Source organism: Phaseolus vulgaris, chromosome 9, assembly GCF_000499845.2.
Source record: "Phaseolus vulgaris cultivar G19833 chromosome 9, P. vulgaris v2.0, whole genome shotgun sequence".
Classification (NCBI taxonomy): Eukaryota; Viridiplantae; Streptophyta; class Magnoliopsida; order Fabales; family Fabaceae; genus Phaseolus; species Phaseolus vulgaris.
This window is the reverse complement of record NC_023751.2, coordinates 35,904,892-35,921,114: the sequence shown is the minus strand read 5'-3', so window position 1 is coordinate 35,921,114 and position 16,223 is coordinate 35,904,892. Positions and strand designations below refer to the sequence as shown.

The 16,223-nt window shown below is 29.4% G+C and overlaps 1 protein-coding gene across 2 annotated transcripts; it reads left to right on the top strand.

The window, feature by feature from the left end:
• Nucleotides 1-7,034: 7,034 nt before the first annotated feature.
• LOC137820851 (UPF0047 protein C4A8.02c-like) lies at nt 7,035-9,971 on the top strand. Of its 2 annotated transcripts, XM_068625137.1 has the most exons (7): nt 7,035-7,344; nt 7,867-7,927; nt 8,493-8,587; nt 8,688-8,721; nt 9,349-9,403; nt 9,521-9,563; nt 9,638-9,971. In XM_068625137.1, exons 1-7 carry the CDS (start codon nt 7,084-7,086, stop codon nt 9,707-9,709), a joined length of 621 nt encoding a protein of 206 aa, XP_068481238.1. In that variant the 5' UTR covers nt 7,035-7,083; the 3' UTR covers nt 9,710-9,971. The 2 variants fall into 2 exon arrangements, with proteins under 2 accessions (XP_068481238.1, XP_068481236.1); XM_068625135.1 differs by lacking the exon at nt 9,521-9,563.
• The last annotated feature ends 6,252 nt before the right edge of the window (nt 9,972-16,223 follow it).

The following is a 16,223-nucleotide window of genomic DNA, read 5'->3' as shown; positions in this document are numbered from 1 at the left end:
CTGTTTTTTGAAAAGAAGTTAGAAACTGTTTTCTATATAAACAATGTCTCTCTCACATGAAAGAGTGCTGAGCAATTACACTTTTGACAGAGATCAAACAATTTCCATGTGAGAAGAAGGATTGAAAGGGTTTTTGAAAGGTTTTCCAAAGAGATTTTCAAGTGTGCTTGTTCTAGGAAACCTTGAATCTTGGTGAAGGTGCTGGTGCAGTTTCTGCAGCAAATTGAACTACTGGTTTTGAGTTCTTGCATCTTCTTTTCAGGTGTAATCTTTCCTTTATTCTGTTTTGTAAAGGTGTAAGTGTTAGTCACTCCTTGATAGGGTTTCTTGGAGTGCAAGGTGTGCTGAAATAGGGTTTTTCAGCATTGTGTGTGGTGTTCTTGTAGTGTTCAAGAACTACTGGTTTTGTAAGTGATTGACACTGTTTTTTAGTGAATTCCACCTTGGGGTAAGGTGAGACTGGATGTAGCTCTGTATGAGTGAACCAGTATAAAAACGTGTGTATCTTGCATTCTCATCCCTGCACTCTTTTCTGGTTTTTGCTTAATTCTGTCAAGAACTAAATCTGTTCTTTTTAAATTGAATCTGTTAATTCTGGGTTAAGTGAAAACTGTTCTTCCTGATTTGTTGAAGTTTTCTGATCATAAACAAGGTTGCTGCATATAATGGTTTAAGTGAATTGTGAACAAACTGACCATTCATTAAAACCTGAGAAAGGATCATACTTCTTGAAATCTTGTGTTGTGTAGCTTTTGATTGATTTCTAAGCATAGCTCTATCCTTCATCCTCACAATATTAAGCTGATCTGGTTCTGTTATATTTCTTGTTGAACACAATTTTACATTGAACAAAATTCAAATTGTGTCAAGACTGCTCTGAAGAATCAATCTGTTTCATGTAAAAACAATCTGTTTTTTTTGCCTCTGGAATACTGAAAAATTGTGTGTTCTTGCGAAAATTTTATAAGCTCAATTCACCCCTCCCCTCTTGAACTTAGACACTAATAGACCCAACACTAGCATCGCCGCAAGAAGCACATTGCCGGATTTCCCAGTAAACTCAGTTGAAGTTGTTGGGGTTTCAGGCGAGGAAGTTCAAGCGTGTGAGTTCAGTAATGATAATTCTTACGTCCAATATCTATATATATAATCCAATATTCTGCTTGAAATTTTATTTTATAACCTATTAATAATTCTTACAATTACAATTTATAATATTTTCAACCAGTAAAATCATTGGAAGAGAAGTGTTATAATAATGTGCACATATATGTTCACATATGCACCATACACTTTAATTATATTTGGTTTATTTTATTTAGATACGGTATAAATGTGAATGGATATTTAACCACTAAAAAGTTTATTTATTCATGAGGGTGCATATTACAAATCATTGGAAGAAAAATGTTATAATAATGTGCACATATATGTTCACATATACAACATGCTCTTTAATTAGATTTGGTTTATTTTATTTAAACACTGGATAAAGGTGAATGGGTATTTAACCACTAAAAAATTTATTTATTCATGAGGGTGCATGTTACAAATCATGGAAAGATAAACATTATAATAATAATGTGCACATATATATTCACATATGCACCATGCTCTTTAATTAGATTTTGTTTATTTTATTTAGATACTGGATAAAGGTGAATGAATATTTAATTTCTTATCAAATTATTTATTCATGAGTGTGCATATTACATAACCTGGTGAAAAATTCTTGCTGTTAAGAGAAGTTGTTATAGTGTTGCTTCAAAATTCTCCATCTAATTTCGAGGTTGAAGCAAAAATCCAATTAATGTTTAATTTATTATTACAACTTAAAAATCCAAAATTACAATATAATTAGGTAAATATCCACTAATCATGAGATTCTATTTATTAAATTAATTGCATATAATTGAGTACAACATCGTACAATATTGCATGCAATAATTGCGTATAATTTGATAATGATTATTTTCTTAATAGCTTAACTAGTTTTGTTTGCAGGCGAATACTCCCAACTTTGATTTTTGTCTCGAGCGTGTCATATTCGTGATGTAGCTTCTCCATTTCTCTTCTCATTGCTTTCCTATTTTCTCCTTTTTGATCAAGTTTCTCTATTAAAGAAATGTGCTCATGATGAAAAATCTTTTATGCTAAGAGAAGTTGTTATGGTGTTGCTTCAAAATTCTCCATCTGAGGTTGAGGTTGAAGCCAAAATCAAATTAATGTTTAATTTATGATTACAACTTAAAACTTATATCATTACAACTTAAAAATACAAAATTACAATCTAATTAGGTAAGCATCCATAAATCATGAGATTTTATTTATTAAATTAATTGTATATAATTGGGTACTACATCGTATAATATCGTACAATATTGCATACAGTAATGACGTATAATTTGATAATTATTATTTCTTTAATAGCTTAACTAGTTTTGTGTGCATAATTTCAGTATTGAACGTGTCATATTCGTGATGCAGCTTCTCCATTTCCCTTCTCACAGCTTCCTTATTTTCACTTTTTTTTATCAAACTTCTCTATTAAAGAAATATGGTGCTCTTGGTTAAAAATCTTTTATGCTAAGAGAAGTTGTTCTAGTGTTGTTTCAAAATTACCCATCTGTTGAGGTTGAAACAAAAATCCAATTAATGTTTAATTTAAAACTTGTATCATTACAACTTAAAAATACAAAATTACAATCTAATTAAGTAAGCATCCACAAATCATGAGATTTTATTTATTAAATTAATTGCATATAATTGGGTACAATATCATACAATATTGCATACAATATTGACGTATAATTTGATAATTATTATTTTCCGGTGCAAAATCCTTCATGCTAAGAGAAGTTGGTATAGTGTTGCTTCAAAATTCTCCATTTGAGTTTGAAGCAAAAATCCAATTAATGTTTAATTTATCATTACAACTTAAAACCTATATAACGGAACTTAAATTCTAAAAGAAATAAATGATAGTTAAACTAGTTCAGTTCAATTTGAAGAAACATTATTGATCTTTTTTTCTTTATATAGTTTGAATGTATTCAAACATAAGTGTTTGACCTAATTACTCCAATATTAATTTATTATCAATCATTCAATATGCAGTATCAAAATCTTCTGCATCATAAGGACATATTTCAATCTATTCAAACTCAAATTTGACATTAATTGAAAATAGTGTATTATATTACATAGAAAAATGAACAAAACTTAATAATATGGAAATAAATTTTTTTAACCTAAAAATTACATATAACACTGGTTTCTTATCCAACAAATGTTATATGTAGTGTCCATAGTCTCCATCAATTATTAAGTCTATTAAGATATATATGTGGATGATATCTAGACAACTACCTTAAGTTACAATTTTTTTTTTGAAGTATTGTGTATAAGTCGAGATATTAATATTAGTTTGTGCATTTTTGTTTGCAAAAGATATTGATCTAAATAAATTATCTTGCATAAAACAATTTCTTGAGAGATTTAGTGAAGAAATCAGGCTTGGTGGTAGTTTTGCTCAGAGGGTGCAAAGAAACTTATCTTCCGCTAAATCAGTTCTTTCCAAATGAAGGAAGTGAAGGACACAGTACTTTATTGTACAAAATAAATTGTCATCGTACAAAATAAAATATGATCTTATTTTCAAAATAAATAGGAAAAAAATAATGTTCAACTAGTTCTGACTAATTTGAAAAAATATTATTGATTTGTTTCTCTTTTTATATATATATTTGAATGTATTCAAATATAGGGGATTTGACATGAGTACACAATTTGCCTTTTTTTTCTTCGAATTAGTGAACCAACATGTTGGTGTGTGGGTGTATGTGTGTTCGTGTGTTTTTTTTATTTGAGAAATTAATTGTTCTTGTAATAGAACTTTTTAAGAAAGTTTTATAAATTAATGGATTCTTTTAGAATAAATTTTGGAACTCGATAACATTGAATAAATATATATATATATATATATATATATATTTACAAATTGTGGAGATAGTTGAAATTTAATCTAAATACATAGAAAGTAAAGAAAAAATTGAAATTATTATAGAACTTATTTAACTCATGTTACCAGACACTACCTAAAACTTAATACAAACTCTCAAACATTTAGAAATAACTAACTCAACCTTTTTAAAACTTAATACAAACTCTTACACATTTAGAAATAACTAACTCAACCTTTTTTTTCTTGGGCAAGGGATTCTAAATTGCTTTAGTGAATCAACTTAACATAAAATTTAAACTTAAAGGAATAAAACTTAGTTTCTCATAAATTGTTTATTTTAAATTGATTCAACTATATTAAATATCCTTTACACACTCTCCTTAAAAACTATTCTTTATTAACTACGTATATTAATAAGTTCTTTTCTTATCCCACTCTTCTATTTAGTACTTGATATTATGACTGTTTTTCCAAACTCACTATCACGTTACTACGATTATAATACTTTTAAAATTTAGTTTATCTAAATAATTAAAATACTTTCAATTTTGACACGTCAAGTTAAGATTTTTTTTTTATCGGAGACGAATAAATAAATGGAGGTATTTTGGAGATACCTCAACCCTTATACAAAACCATCTAAACCAAACAACGAGATCCTAACACTAACCAAGCACATACCACTTATCATTCCTTAACAGATCTCATACTAATCAAAGGCTCAAGACATCAATCAGAATACGAAAAATTTATCCCACAAACTTTGCAAGTTACTCATGACCAAACCTTTAGTTGCACCATAGTAAAAATTTCAATATGGTTTATCCTACTACTATTAAAGATCTTCTTATTCTTGTGTTTCCACAACTTATCTACCACCGCAACCCACACAAAACCCCATATATGATTAACTCTTTTATTCATCCCACATACCTTAAAATTAATAAAGTGCTATTTTGGCTCACAATGCTTTGTCAAGGTCACCTCCAACCATTCTTTACACTTTGACCACACTAGTCAGACAACTCTGCAAGTACAGAAGAGATGAGACATAGTTTCTTCTTCCTCCCCCACACAGACCGCAGAGGCTGCTAACCATGCCAATACCTCTTCTCACCAAATTTTCTTTTGTCGTTATCTTGTCCTCCAGAACCCTTCAGCTAGTGAAAAGGGTTGAAGGTTGGGCCTTTAGCTTCCACAAACCCGCATACAAGTCCCCCGCATCCTCCTGAATTTCTTCCTTGAGAATTTTGTATGCACATTTGACTGTAAATTCTTTAGTCTCACCAGCTTTCCAGACCCATGTATTATCTTTCTCGACGTTGACTCTCACCTTTTCCAGTTGACACAACAACTCTTGTTCCCAAGTCCTTTCCCATTCGAACAAATTCCTTCTCCAATCTATCTTCCAAACCCATCCTATATTTTCTTTCATCTCCCTACTTAAGGAAAGATTCCCTATCAACACAAATTTTGAACAACCTTGGAAATTTAGCCTTGAGACTCGTGTTACCCATCCATTTGTCCTCACATAACTTTATCTCCCTACCATTCCCAACCTCCCATGTACAGTTCTCCTTAAAGCGTCCTCTCCACCCCTCAAGCGCCCACACTTCCTTCAAATCCTTCCACCATAGAGAATTTAAGCTACAATGCCTTTGATTCCTAAGGTCCCTCCATCCACCATATTTTGATTCCAACACCTCTTTCAACATACCCTTCTTCTTGTAGCCCAACCATCATATCCACTTTCCTAACAAAGCAAAGTTAAACCGCCTGATCTCTATCATTCTCTATCCTCCCTCTTCCTTCGACTTACATACATCTTTCCACGAAGCCCGCACTATTTTCCTTCCCTCTGAGCCTCAACCCCACAAAAAGTTTCTCTGTAACTTCACCACTTCCTTTGTCACCATAGCTGGAATTTTGTACAAAGACAAATAGAACAAAGGTAAAGAAGATAGAACCAATTTTATCAGACAAAGTCTTCCGGCCATGGAGATAAACTTGTCTTTCCATTTGCCTAATTTGTTCCTCACTCTATCCACCACCCCTTCCCAGAACTTGCTTCTTTTGTAACATCCCCCTACAAGCATGCCCAAGTACTTAAATGGAGTCTTCATCACTACACAATTCAGAATAGACGCACAACGTTGCACCCTATGCTGATCACCTCCCACCATGTCGATACTGCTTTTCTCAAAATTAAATTTTAAACCAGAAGCTAATTCAAAGCAATTAAGAATTGCTTTGATTACAAACACGCTTTTCACTTTCGCTTTGCAGAAAAAAAAGAGTATCGTCCGCGTACTGAAGCATGTTTACCTTAATTGCCCTGTCCTCGACCTCAAGGCTTTCTAGCATCTCTTTCTCGACCGCCATCCTAACTACTCCGGCCAATCCTTCTACCACGATGAGAAAAAGAAAAGGGGCTAGAGGATCTTCTTGTCTCAACTCTTTCCTCAGTCTGAATTTTTTAGTAGAACTCTTGTTTACTAGTACATACACCGAGGAAGATTCTAGACATGCCCTAACCCATTCAATACATTTTCCCCAGAAGCCTAACTTGTTCATCATGTAATATATAAAGTCCCAGATGACCAAAACATATGTCTTTTCGTAGTCGACTTTGAGAAAAACACAACTGATCTTTCTCTTTTTCAATTCTTTCGGAGCTTCATTGCTACGAAAATGTTGTCCATCAACCCCTACCTTCCAAGAAAACTGACTACCTACATCAATGACTTTGTGCAAAATCTTTTTCAGACTCAAGGATAAAATTTTAGTCACAATTTTATATAGACAACCAACCAAAAAGATTTAATATTTAGATTAAATTAAATTTAAAATTAAGAATTAGAAGAATAATAAAATCAATGTTAAATGTCATAAAACATCTAACTTAATTTGAGTGAAAATAACTCTTCAAAACATTTTCAATAGTATAGTTCAGTCTAATACCAGCCAACCAATCGTAACCATTGGTTTCTGGCAGCAAATCTATAAATAAATTTGTGGTCAAAAGTGCAGCATTATTTGGCAGCACACAACCATAAACAATGTCTGTCTTATATCACAGATTCCACCATATAATAAAATGCTGATTTCATGGCTCAATAATGAGACTATATTTAAGCCATAAACCCATTCATTACTCATTCGGTGGAAGCACTTATTTTCCCTTTCAACTACAATTAAGCATGCAAGTCTCTTCAATCTGTTTAGCAGCTAAGGTTCCTGTACGCGTGAAGTCACAGCACAAAAACCCAGCAACCATAAACGACCCTACTTCCATGCCCATGGTAGCTGCTCCTAAGTGGTCTCAAAAGACAATAGTATTGCCTCCCCTTAAACGTGGGTGTCATCTAGTAACTTCTAAGGTCTGTCAATTCTTTAACTTGTACATCATCATCTTTTTGTGCCTCCTTCTTTGTAGATCCTGTGTATGTTTTTGTTCCAGCAAAAAACCTTAAGTATCATGTCAAGTTTTCAAGTTAGAGCATTCAAGAGGAGTTCTTTGGTGATCAGATATTTATCTTATGAGCTTGTTAACTCTTTTGAGAATTGATTTGGTAGTTCGTAGAATCTCAACTATGTTTTATAGGTTAAGTATTTCCAAGTTAATTTTGACTACTTTCTGTATAAAAGTTTTAATATTTTTTAAGTGTTTTTGTTAGGACTGAGACAATCCTTAAAAATTTATAAATCTTGAATACAATTATGAAAATTTCTAAAATTAAGAGACTAAAATGGTGAAAAAAAATTAAAATCATTAGTTGGGAGGAAAAAAAAAAAAAATTTCTTTTTAATTCTTATTTATCGCGTGAATAGTCTGTTGTTTATTACATATAAATGCTTTCAAATCGTTTATTTTTTTAAACCAAGAGAAACCATTGGTTCAGATTGTGAAAGAAGTTGGGCAAGAATTGTCTGGATTCAAGTGTGGCCTGGCCCATCTCTTCTGTACGTAAGTTCATGTAAATGGGTACTTTTATATTGGGCTTTTGCTTCCTGCATCACCATAATTACTAAATGCAACCCCATACTAAAATAAAAATATTAAAATACCCTTCTTTGCCACACCACAGTGCTTATAGACCTCCAACTTACCTTCGTTCTCCATAGTCAATTTACTCTTTAGAGAGGAAGAAGGAAAAATAGAGAGAGGATTGTTGTGAAAAGCTTGTTTCAGAAAGTGTTATATATGTTTTGAAAATTCTATTTTAATCTCATATGTTTTGAAAAATTTATTGTAGAAAACAATTTTCAAACATCTTCAGAAATCTTGTTCGAGGAAATCTTGTTTCAAAAAATTTATTGTAAAAATTATGTTTTTAAAATTCTAGAAAGTTTGTTTTAGAGGATTGATTTGTAGAACACGGATAATTCGAAAGTCACCTCTTCAGGAAGAATATTTTGAAGATTATGGGAGTGCAGTTAGAAATTATGGAAGTGTAGGAAAAAAAGCATCATATTGTTATTATGTTCAATTGGGCTTCATAGAATGAACTGCTACCTGCAAATATAGTGCATCACACAAGTGCTTCTCTCACCATCAATGAAAATTATGACTATGATGTTCGTGATGATACAGAAACATTCCTCAATCAGATAGTTCCAGAGGTTAGTTTTCTATTTATTTCTCACATTAATATCTATAGCAATTTATTTTAATGTACAAAAAAACCTTCAAATGAATTTTTCAAATGTATATATTTTGCAGGGGCCATCTGCACCATGGAAGCACACTCTAGAGGGTTAGTATTTTTTTTCCTTTTACCAAACTAAGGGATAATCTAACTCTATGATATATATGTAATGTGTTAGGATGACCTAGTAAGACTAAAAAATATCTCAAAACCTGAAAGGCTAAACTATTTTTAGTAGATGTAGTTAAAAAGATTAGAATATTATGATATTATTTTAATGTTATTTGATATCTACCTTAATTTTCTAAAGTAAGATGGTAATATATATTGGTAGAGTTATTATTTGATTGTTTGACACTGTTAGGTTAGGTTTTTATCCTCAATAAAAAAATTACAAATGTTTATTTTATTCTCTTTATAACTTTAATTTAATAGTATAGCACTTAGGTTATTTTGAATACTATATATTATCTCTCCAACATAATAACTTTCTCAACTATTTTTTATGTGATTTATTAATTCATTTATTGAATTTGTATATATATATGGTGATTTAGTAATGGTATGATGGAGAACTTGGAATGTTCAAATTGTTAGTTCTATCCCTAATTAATGGAAAAACATGGCATGAAAAGTGAGTATATATATATATATATATATATATATATATAAAATGAAGGATCGATTGTTAAACATCTGTTAACTTCAACAATTAGCACATATATATTTTTGCAGGAGCAGATGACATGCCAGCACATATAAAATCATCTATGTTTGGTTGTGCACTCACGTAAGATATTTTATATATTCTTCAAATTGATTCATTATGCTATCAGCAGTGGCAGATCACTGATATATATATATATATATATATATATATATATATATATATATATTGTGGTTTTAGGATACCGATTACAAATGGAAAGCTTAATATGGGAACATGGCAGGTAACAAAATTACCTTCTCTAATCATATCCTGGTTAAGACTATAGTACTCATCATTTTTTCATTATTCTTAAAGGGTATATGGCTTTGTGAGCATCGAGATTATCCTACATCGCGAACGGTTGTCGTCACTCTTAATGGAATATGAGCTGCTCAACTCTATTTGCTCCACTTCATCAAATTATGAACAACACTTTTGTTTCAAAATGTATGAATAATCTGTATATTATTGTATCTTTTTCTTAGGTGAAGTGTGAGTACATTGCTATGAATGCAACTGTAAAATCTTTTATTCATTGTTCCTTTAATCTGATAAACTGTCCAAAGTTAGTTCAGAGAATAAACTCAATTTATTGTACCTTATCATTATATTCTCATCTCATAAATTCTATTCAAGAAGTTTCTCTGAATAAGACCTTAGTTATCTGAAGAATGATGCTGTAACTAGCTGTTCATTGAGTATGTATATGAAAGACTTAGGTTTTGAAGTAGTTAAGAATTGTACTGACATAGGACTGGGAGCTTATTTGAGTAGTTTTGGTTATATTGGATATGATTTAAGTTGTATGCAAGCAAAGAATATACTGTTTTAGTAGTTCCTGTAGCTGTAACTATTTTTTTCAATCTACAATAAATAAATAATTAAAAAAACACTTCAGAAGCGTTCTAACTCTTATATACATGGAGAAATTTATGTAGATAATAGTCTAAAACTGTATATTTGATTTGGTTAATTTATTTATTGTTGAAAAAAAAGGAATTGTACTTGCATCTTCCTACAATAGTGTGCCTTTTGCAGTAGAAGAACTTGCTTGATTTTTTTGGGTGAACAAACTTAAATAATGCAGACATTTGTACCTGATTTCAGTAGGCTAAATTATGTTGTATTGGTACTCTTCCACATCCACTATTGATGACACAACACAAAGGAGAAAGAATGATTGAGAGGCTTAAGAGTTGAATCCCAGAAAAGGGATCTTACCATACTCAGATAGCAACCAGTAACTACCAGCGTTCTGGTTGGTGTGATCTACATTCACTTTCTTTTCCTTTTACCAGACCATCTTTAAAAATGGGTGGTTGCTGTTCTTTGGTAGCTCTTGTATTTCTTCCAAAGATTAAAAAGTAGTTCAAAGTGTATGATTGCATTCAATTAAAATTGAAAAAGTAAAAATATTTTACTTTGAAAGCAACATTTTTGTTCCATCTTCCTTCAATGCATTAGAATTCGTTTGTTTGAAAATGTGTGAAGTAGTTTCCAAACTTTAATTTAGACGTATAGCTGAAATCCTCTTGTACTGTCGTATGGTAGTTTTAAAACTTATGAAGTCAAATGTATTTTATTTTATCCAACCTTCCTTGGCATCAAACATTCTAAGTATGGATGATATGATCCACCTTCACAACAAATTCAAGTATATTTCTTCTACCATCAAGATGCTTTTCCTCTTTTCAAAGGATCGAAATGTCTTGGACCGGACATGAGGGTATCTAAAAAATATTATGATGTTCAAATCAATTAAAATAAAAATAAAACAATAAATATGTAATAACAAATTGTATGTGACAATCGAATAACCTTACGCATTACAAACATCCTTGTTTTCAATTAAAGAGGATATCAACATGTTATGTTGTAATAACAATTAGTTTTCTTTGGACGATGTTTGAATGTTAGTTATCTATTTAGTAGTTTTGGTGATTTGATGAATTACAATCACTTATTTATATATAAGTTATATTTTTTTTTATCAGCGATAAAGGAATATATATATATATATATAAAAGTTGTTACTATAATAATTTTATGTTTTCTTTGAAATTTTTAGTTTTGGATGTGTTAAGAGTGGTTTAAGATTTTTACTGAATATATAAAAGTGGGTTGAAATAGGGAAGTTTGGTTTTAGGTATAACTAGAGGAAGACTAGGACGTCAAATTTCTCTTTTTTTTCCTATGTGTTTTAATTTTTTTTTTTAATGGCTGAAGTATCTCTAATATTCCTGTTTATTCTATTTTTTGTTCTCAATAAAAAAAATAATCTATTGTTGTCATATTCTGTTTGTAATGTATGCACTAAAAAAACCTTCATGTGTCTTGCAGATACACACATTTTTAGAAAGACATTAAACATGCTGATTACTTGTTCTGTTAGATAAGTTGGACATTCAATTCTCCATACAAAAACTTAAAAGAGTTATTAAGATATGTTGAGTTAATATTAACTTTATGGGATTGTCTATATAAATTATAATTGACCATGTTTCAAAGAATGACATTACACATACATTTAGAAGTAATGGAAGGAAGTGCACCAAACTGTCTTATTATTATCTACACACTATTAATGTTAGACACACAATAGGCAAGACTTAAACACAAATTTACCCGGTGACGAAGAAGTTTTAACCACTATACCAAACAAATTCTTTTGTTATATTATGATTTTTATTATACTTATTATTAATATGGGACACGTGAAATTTTTTTTAAATATGTAGCTTAAATATAATTTAATAAAAATTATATTAAGACTTTCAAAAATTTAATTCATTTTATTTTAAATTTATATAACAAATAAATAAATTTAATGTATAAAAACCTGTATATAATTTATAAAAAAAAATTCTTTAATTTATACAAAAACAATTAAATTCAATTATACAACAAAAATAATTCATTTCATTTATACAACAAAAAGTTATTTTAAAATATATAACAAATAATAATCTATATTGTTTAATTTATATATGATAATATATAAATAAAATAAATTTAAAATAAATAATATTTAAAATAATAAAATATTTTATATAACATTTAAATAATTTAAATACATCTTTTCTTTTACTCAATTAATTTTAAATCAAACACTTAATTAATTTAATAAATTTAATTTAACTAATTTATATTAAAAATTGATAAATTAAATAATTTATTATAATATTAAAGAAATAATTTTAAAATAAATACAATAAAGAATTAAATATTAAAATATTTGTTATACATTAAATAAATTTAAATAAATAATTTTAAAATCCTAAAATATAAACATGCGTGGGCCGTGGCGGACGCATATTCGTGGGTCGTGGCCGATGCAAGCCGACGCATATGTGTGGGCTGCGACCGATGCAGACTGGACTTTTAAAAAAAAAAAATTCATAAGTGCGTCCGTTTTGCGTCGAATGTCATGGTTACGTGGGTTTTTCGCCATTTTGGCCGACAATAGTAGTGTCCGTAAGTGGCCCACGCAAAAATTTGGAAGCTAATTGCTATAGGAATAAGAGGTTATTCAGAGGAGGCAGGGTAGATCACATTGAATTTTTCACTATGGCTCAAATGAAGACTTGGTCTTGGATTATGTCTAAAGCGCACGATGTAAGTTTTTCATACTCAGATTGGTGTATTGAGCCTTTGTTTTGTATGAGGTCAGTTAAAGTTCTTAAGGAGATAAGTTTTTGTTAAGAGGTTAGAAGATTAGATTCTCATATTTGTATAAGGGTTGAGGTATCCCTGAAATACCTCTTATTTATTCATTTATTTTTCGCTTAAAAAAAAGTGAGATTTGGAAACATAAGAATAAACACATCTTTAAAAATAGAGTGATTGATTATTCTGAAATTTCTCCATGACTCAACTAAAGGTCTGGTCTTGGGTAATATCTAAAGTCCATTTTACTTGTTTTCCCTTTTCTGACGGGTGTCTGAATCTCCTGATCTGTATGTATTCGATTAAATATAAGTGATTTATTTAGATTGACCAGACGGTATTTGTTCTAGTAGGAAGTTAGTGACAAACTTGTGAGAGGAGTGGTTGTTCGTTTCTATGCGATTTTGTACATGGTTTGAAAGTGGTTCTTATTTATTTATTTATTTATTATGGTTGATAAAAAAATGAAAAACATCATTGATTGTTTATATTGCCAATTTTCAGGATTTCTAAAGTAATTTTAGTTCCTTCAGTTTGAAATAATTAAGGAATGGTACCTCAGTCCAAGTGAATTGTGAAGGTTAAAAAAGGGGGGAGAAATTAAGAAAACTAAAATAACATGGTGTGTGAACAATTTCAATTTCATATGTTCCCGCGAGCTAATTAAGGAACTCTTATTAGTTGGCTTGAAAGTGACTTTTTTTCCCAATTTCCAAGACTATATGATCTAATATGCCTCACGGGTGTTGCTAGGTATTGCTGTATTTAGAAATGTAGTAATATGTTTCAGCTCGTGACTACACAATGAATTCAACCATATATGACTCATTGATAATTTGATATACAAATCATTTTCTATAATTTGATTTCAAATGTTTTATTCTATTAGTTACCATGTCTATCAAGCACCAAGATGTAAAATGAAACTATGAGAATGTGAATAACTTCTTGAAAAATTGTGAATACCATTGAACATTCATAAATAAATAAAAAACAAGAAAAAGAGAAGCATTTTATTAGAAGTGTTCACTAATGTGTTGTTCTGTGACCTTTAAATTGTTATAACATTCTATTTTTCACTCTATAAAAGTCTACAAATGTATTTCAGAAAGTAAAAGAAAAACAAAATAAATAAAGAGCAATTCGACCTCAAATTATCTTTATTTTATTCTAAACTTTTTTTATACAATTTGTTATGGCAATTGTTTATCACAAGCTTAGTTTCTTGAGTATTAGATACCAACATTGTTTGTGGAATACTAGTAATAAAGTTGTATCAAAATTGAAAATTCTTGTAGCAAAATAAATTACATAACTTATAAAAGTGTTTTGAGTTCTTTATTTGAATTAGAAAATTATGATATTTAAACGTTAAATAATGAAGATTTTGTTAGCCTTTTTTGGATGTTTTAGACCAACCAATAGAGTATGAAGATTACATCTATTGAAGGGTGGCAGTGTTGTTATGTAGGGTATTGAAAATGTTGTGAAACTATTAAACAAGAGATTTTTTTTTTGAAGGAAATTCAAAGGTGAAGACATTTTTATGATCACTCAAAGGGATACATATATAACACAAAACTCTACCAAAATTTCTGTATAATAACATTTAAAATATGAACTTTGAAAAATTTAAACAATTGAATTTTTTAGGGTTTTATAATTAAAATAATATCAGACACTCGTTTTATTAGTGATGAAAATTCACATTCTTATAATCTCTCACATTATATAACAATGGTATAATTAATAAAAATTATAATTTACCACTTGTATATGAACAAAATAATATATATGCAAACCCAAATCCTTAAAGTGAATAATTTTACTATATTCTCTCATACTCAATTCATCAAAATATAAGGCTTCCATCTTGTCTGATCTTAGAATTCTTTATGAATATGTATAGTTTACTTATGTATCGTTTTTGTTAACATATAGATTTTGGTCTAATTTTCCGTATTTTTGTATTTTCTTTTTTTTAATAATACTTTTTCATGGATAACAAATGTTTGTTGTTATTTGAGGTGTCAGCCTAACTGAGATCTTAAGTTGCATAGTGATACCTAACATGAAAACTTTTATTTTAAAAAAAAAAAATCATCAAAATATAAAATAATATTGATAGATATTAATTTTAAATTCAACTCTACATTTCCACTAAATAAATAATATGTTGGTAAAAATAATAATAATTCGAAAAAGACCCCTCATCAAAATAAAAAACAACAACAATAATTTTAAAGTAGCTGTAAAAAAATATAATTGTCATCCCATCATATTCAACAACTATTCTTAATAAGTGCCATGAATGTTATATTTTGTATTATTGATAGTGGATGTATTCCTAACATAAAATTTTAAAGAAGCTCAAAACTTTATTAATAATCATAATAATATCCAAAAAAATAAAAAATAACAACAATAATATTTTAGATATATGGAAAAAAGTATTACACCATATTGGAAAGGTATAACTCAACTTCTTTGCCTTAAAATGAGAAATTAGAGAAAGGGCTATCATTAAGCAAGTGAATAATTTATTCAAAGGTCAAGAGGTGGGGGTTTAATTAATGTATTATATTAGGGTTAATGATGTGAGAACTTTTAGCCTTTGAGCATGTTCATGTCTTTTGGTGCATCCACTTGTCTCTGTATGCCATGCTTACTACTGCATCCAGACAAAATATTTTGGTGTGGTTTTATAAAAAAATATTATCTAAAAAGGATGTGTTTATAATAAATACACAGTTTACCAAAACCACCAAATCATTATCCAAAGTAATCGTTCATTATTCCTACATCTGTTATACATCAAGAAATTTATCTGTGAGAAGTTCAAAGTTCAAACAATTAATTAATTTCTAGTTTATAATAATTATTCAATAACATAAAATATTCATATAAGTTAAAGAGAGAGATTATCCCCACAGATGAGATAAACTATTTTGTTTTAATATCACAAGACTTTTCTTAGTGCCAATGATAAACTATGATAACACCTTTCTATGTGCATGCTTGCACTGAAGAAATAAATTATTTATAGATCATAGACTGTACAAATATATATATAACAAATCATTGATTACATAATTTATTCCATGATTATGCACTTTTGCAAGTTTTTCTTTTGCATGGACATTTTTAATATTTTTTTCTCCTTTAGTGTTTTCCCACACTGCTCTATTATTAGTCAATATATAATACCACTATCAACCATCTAAATTACATTTTT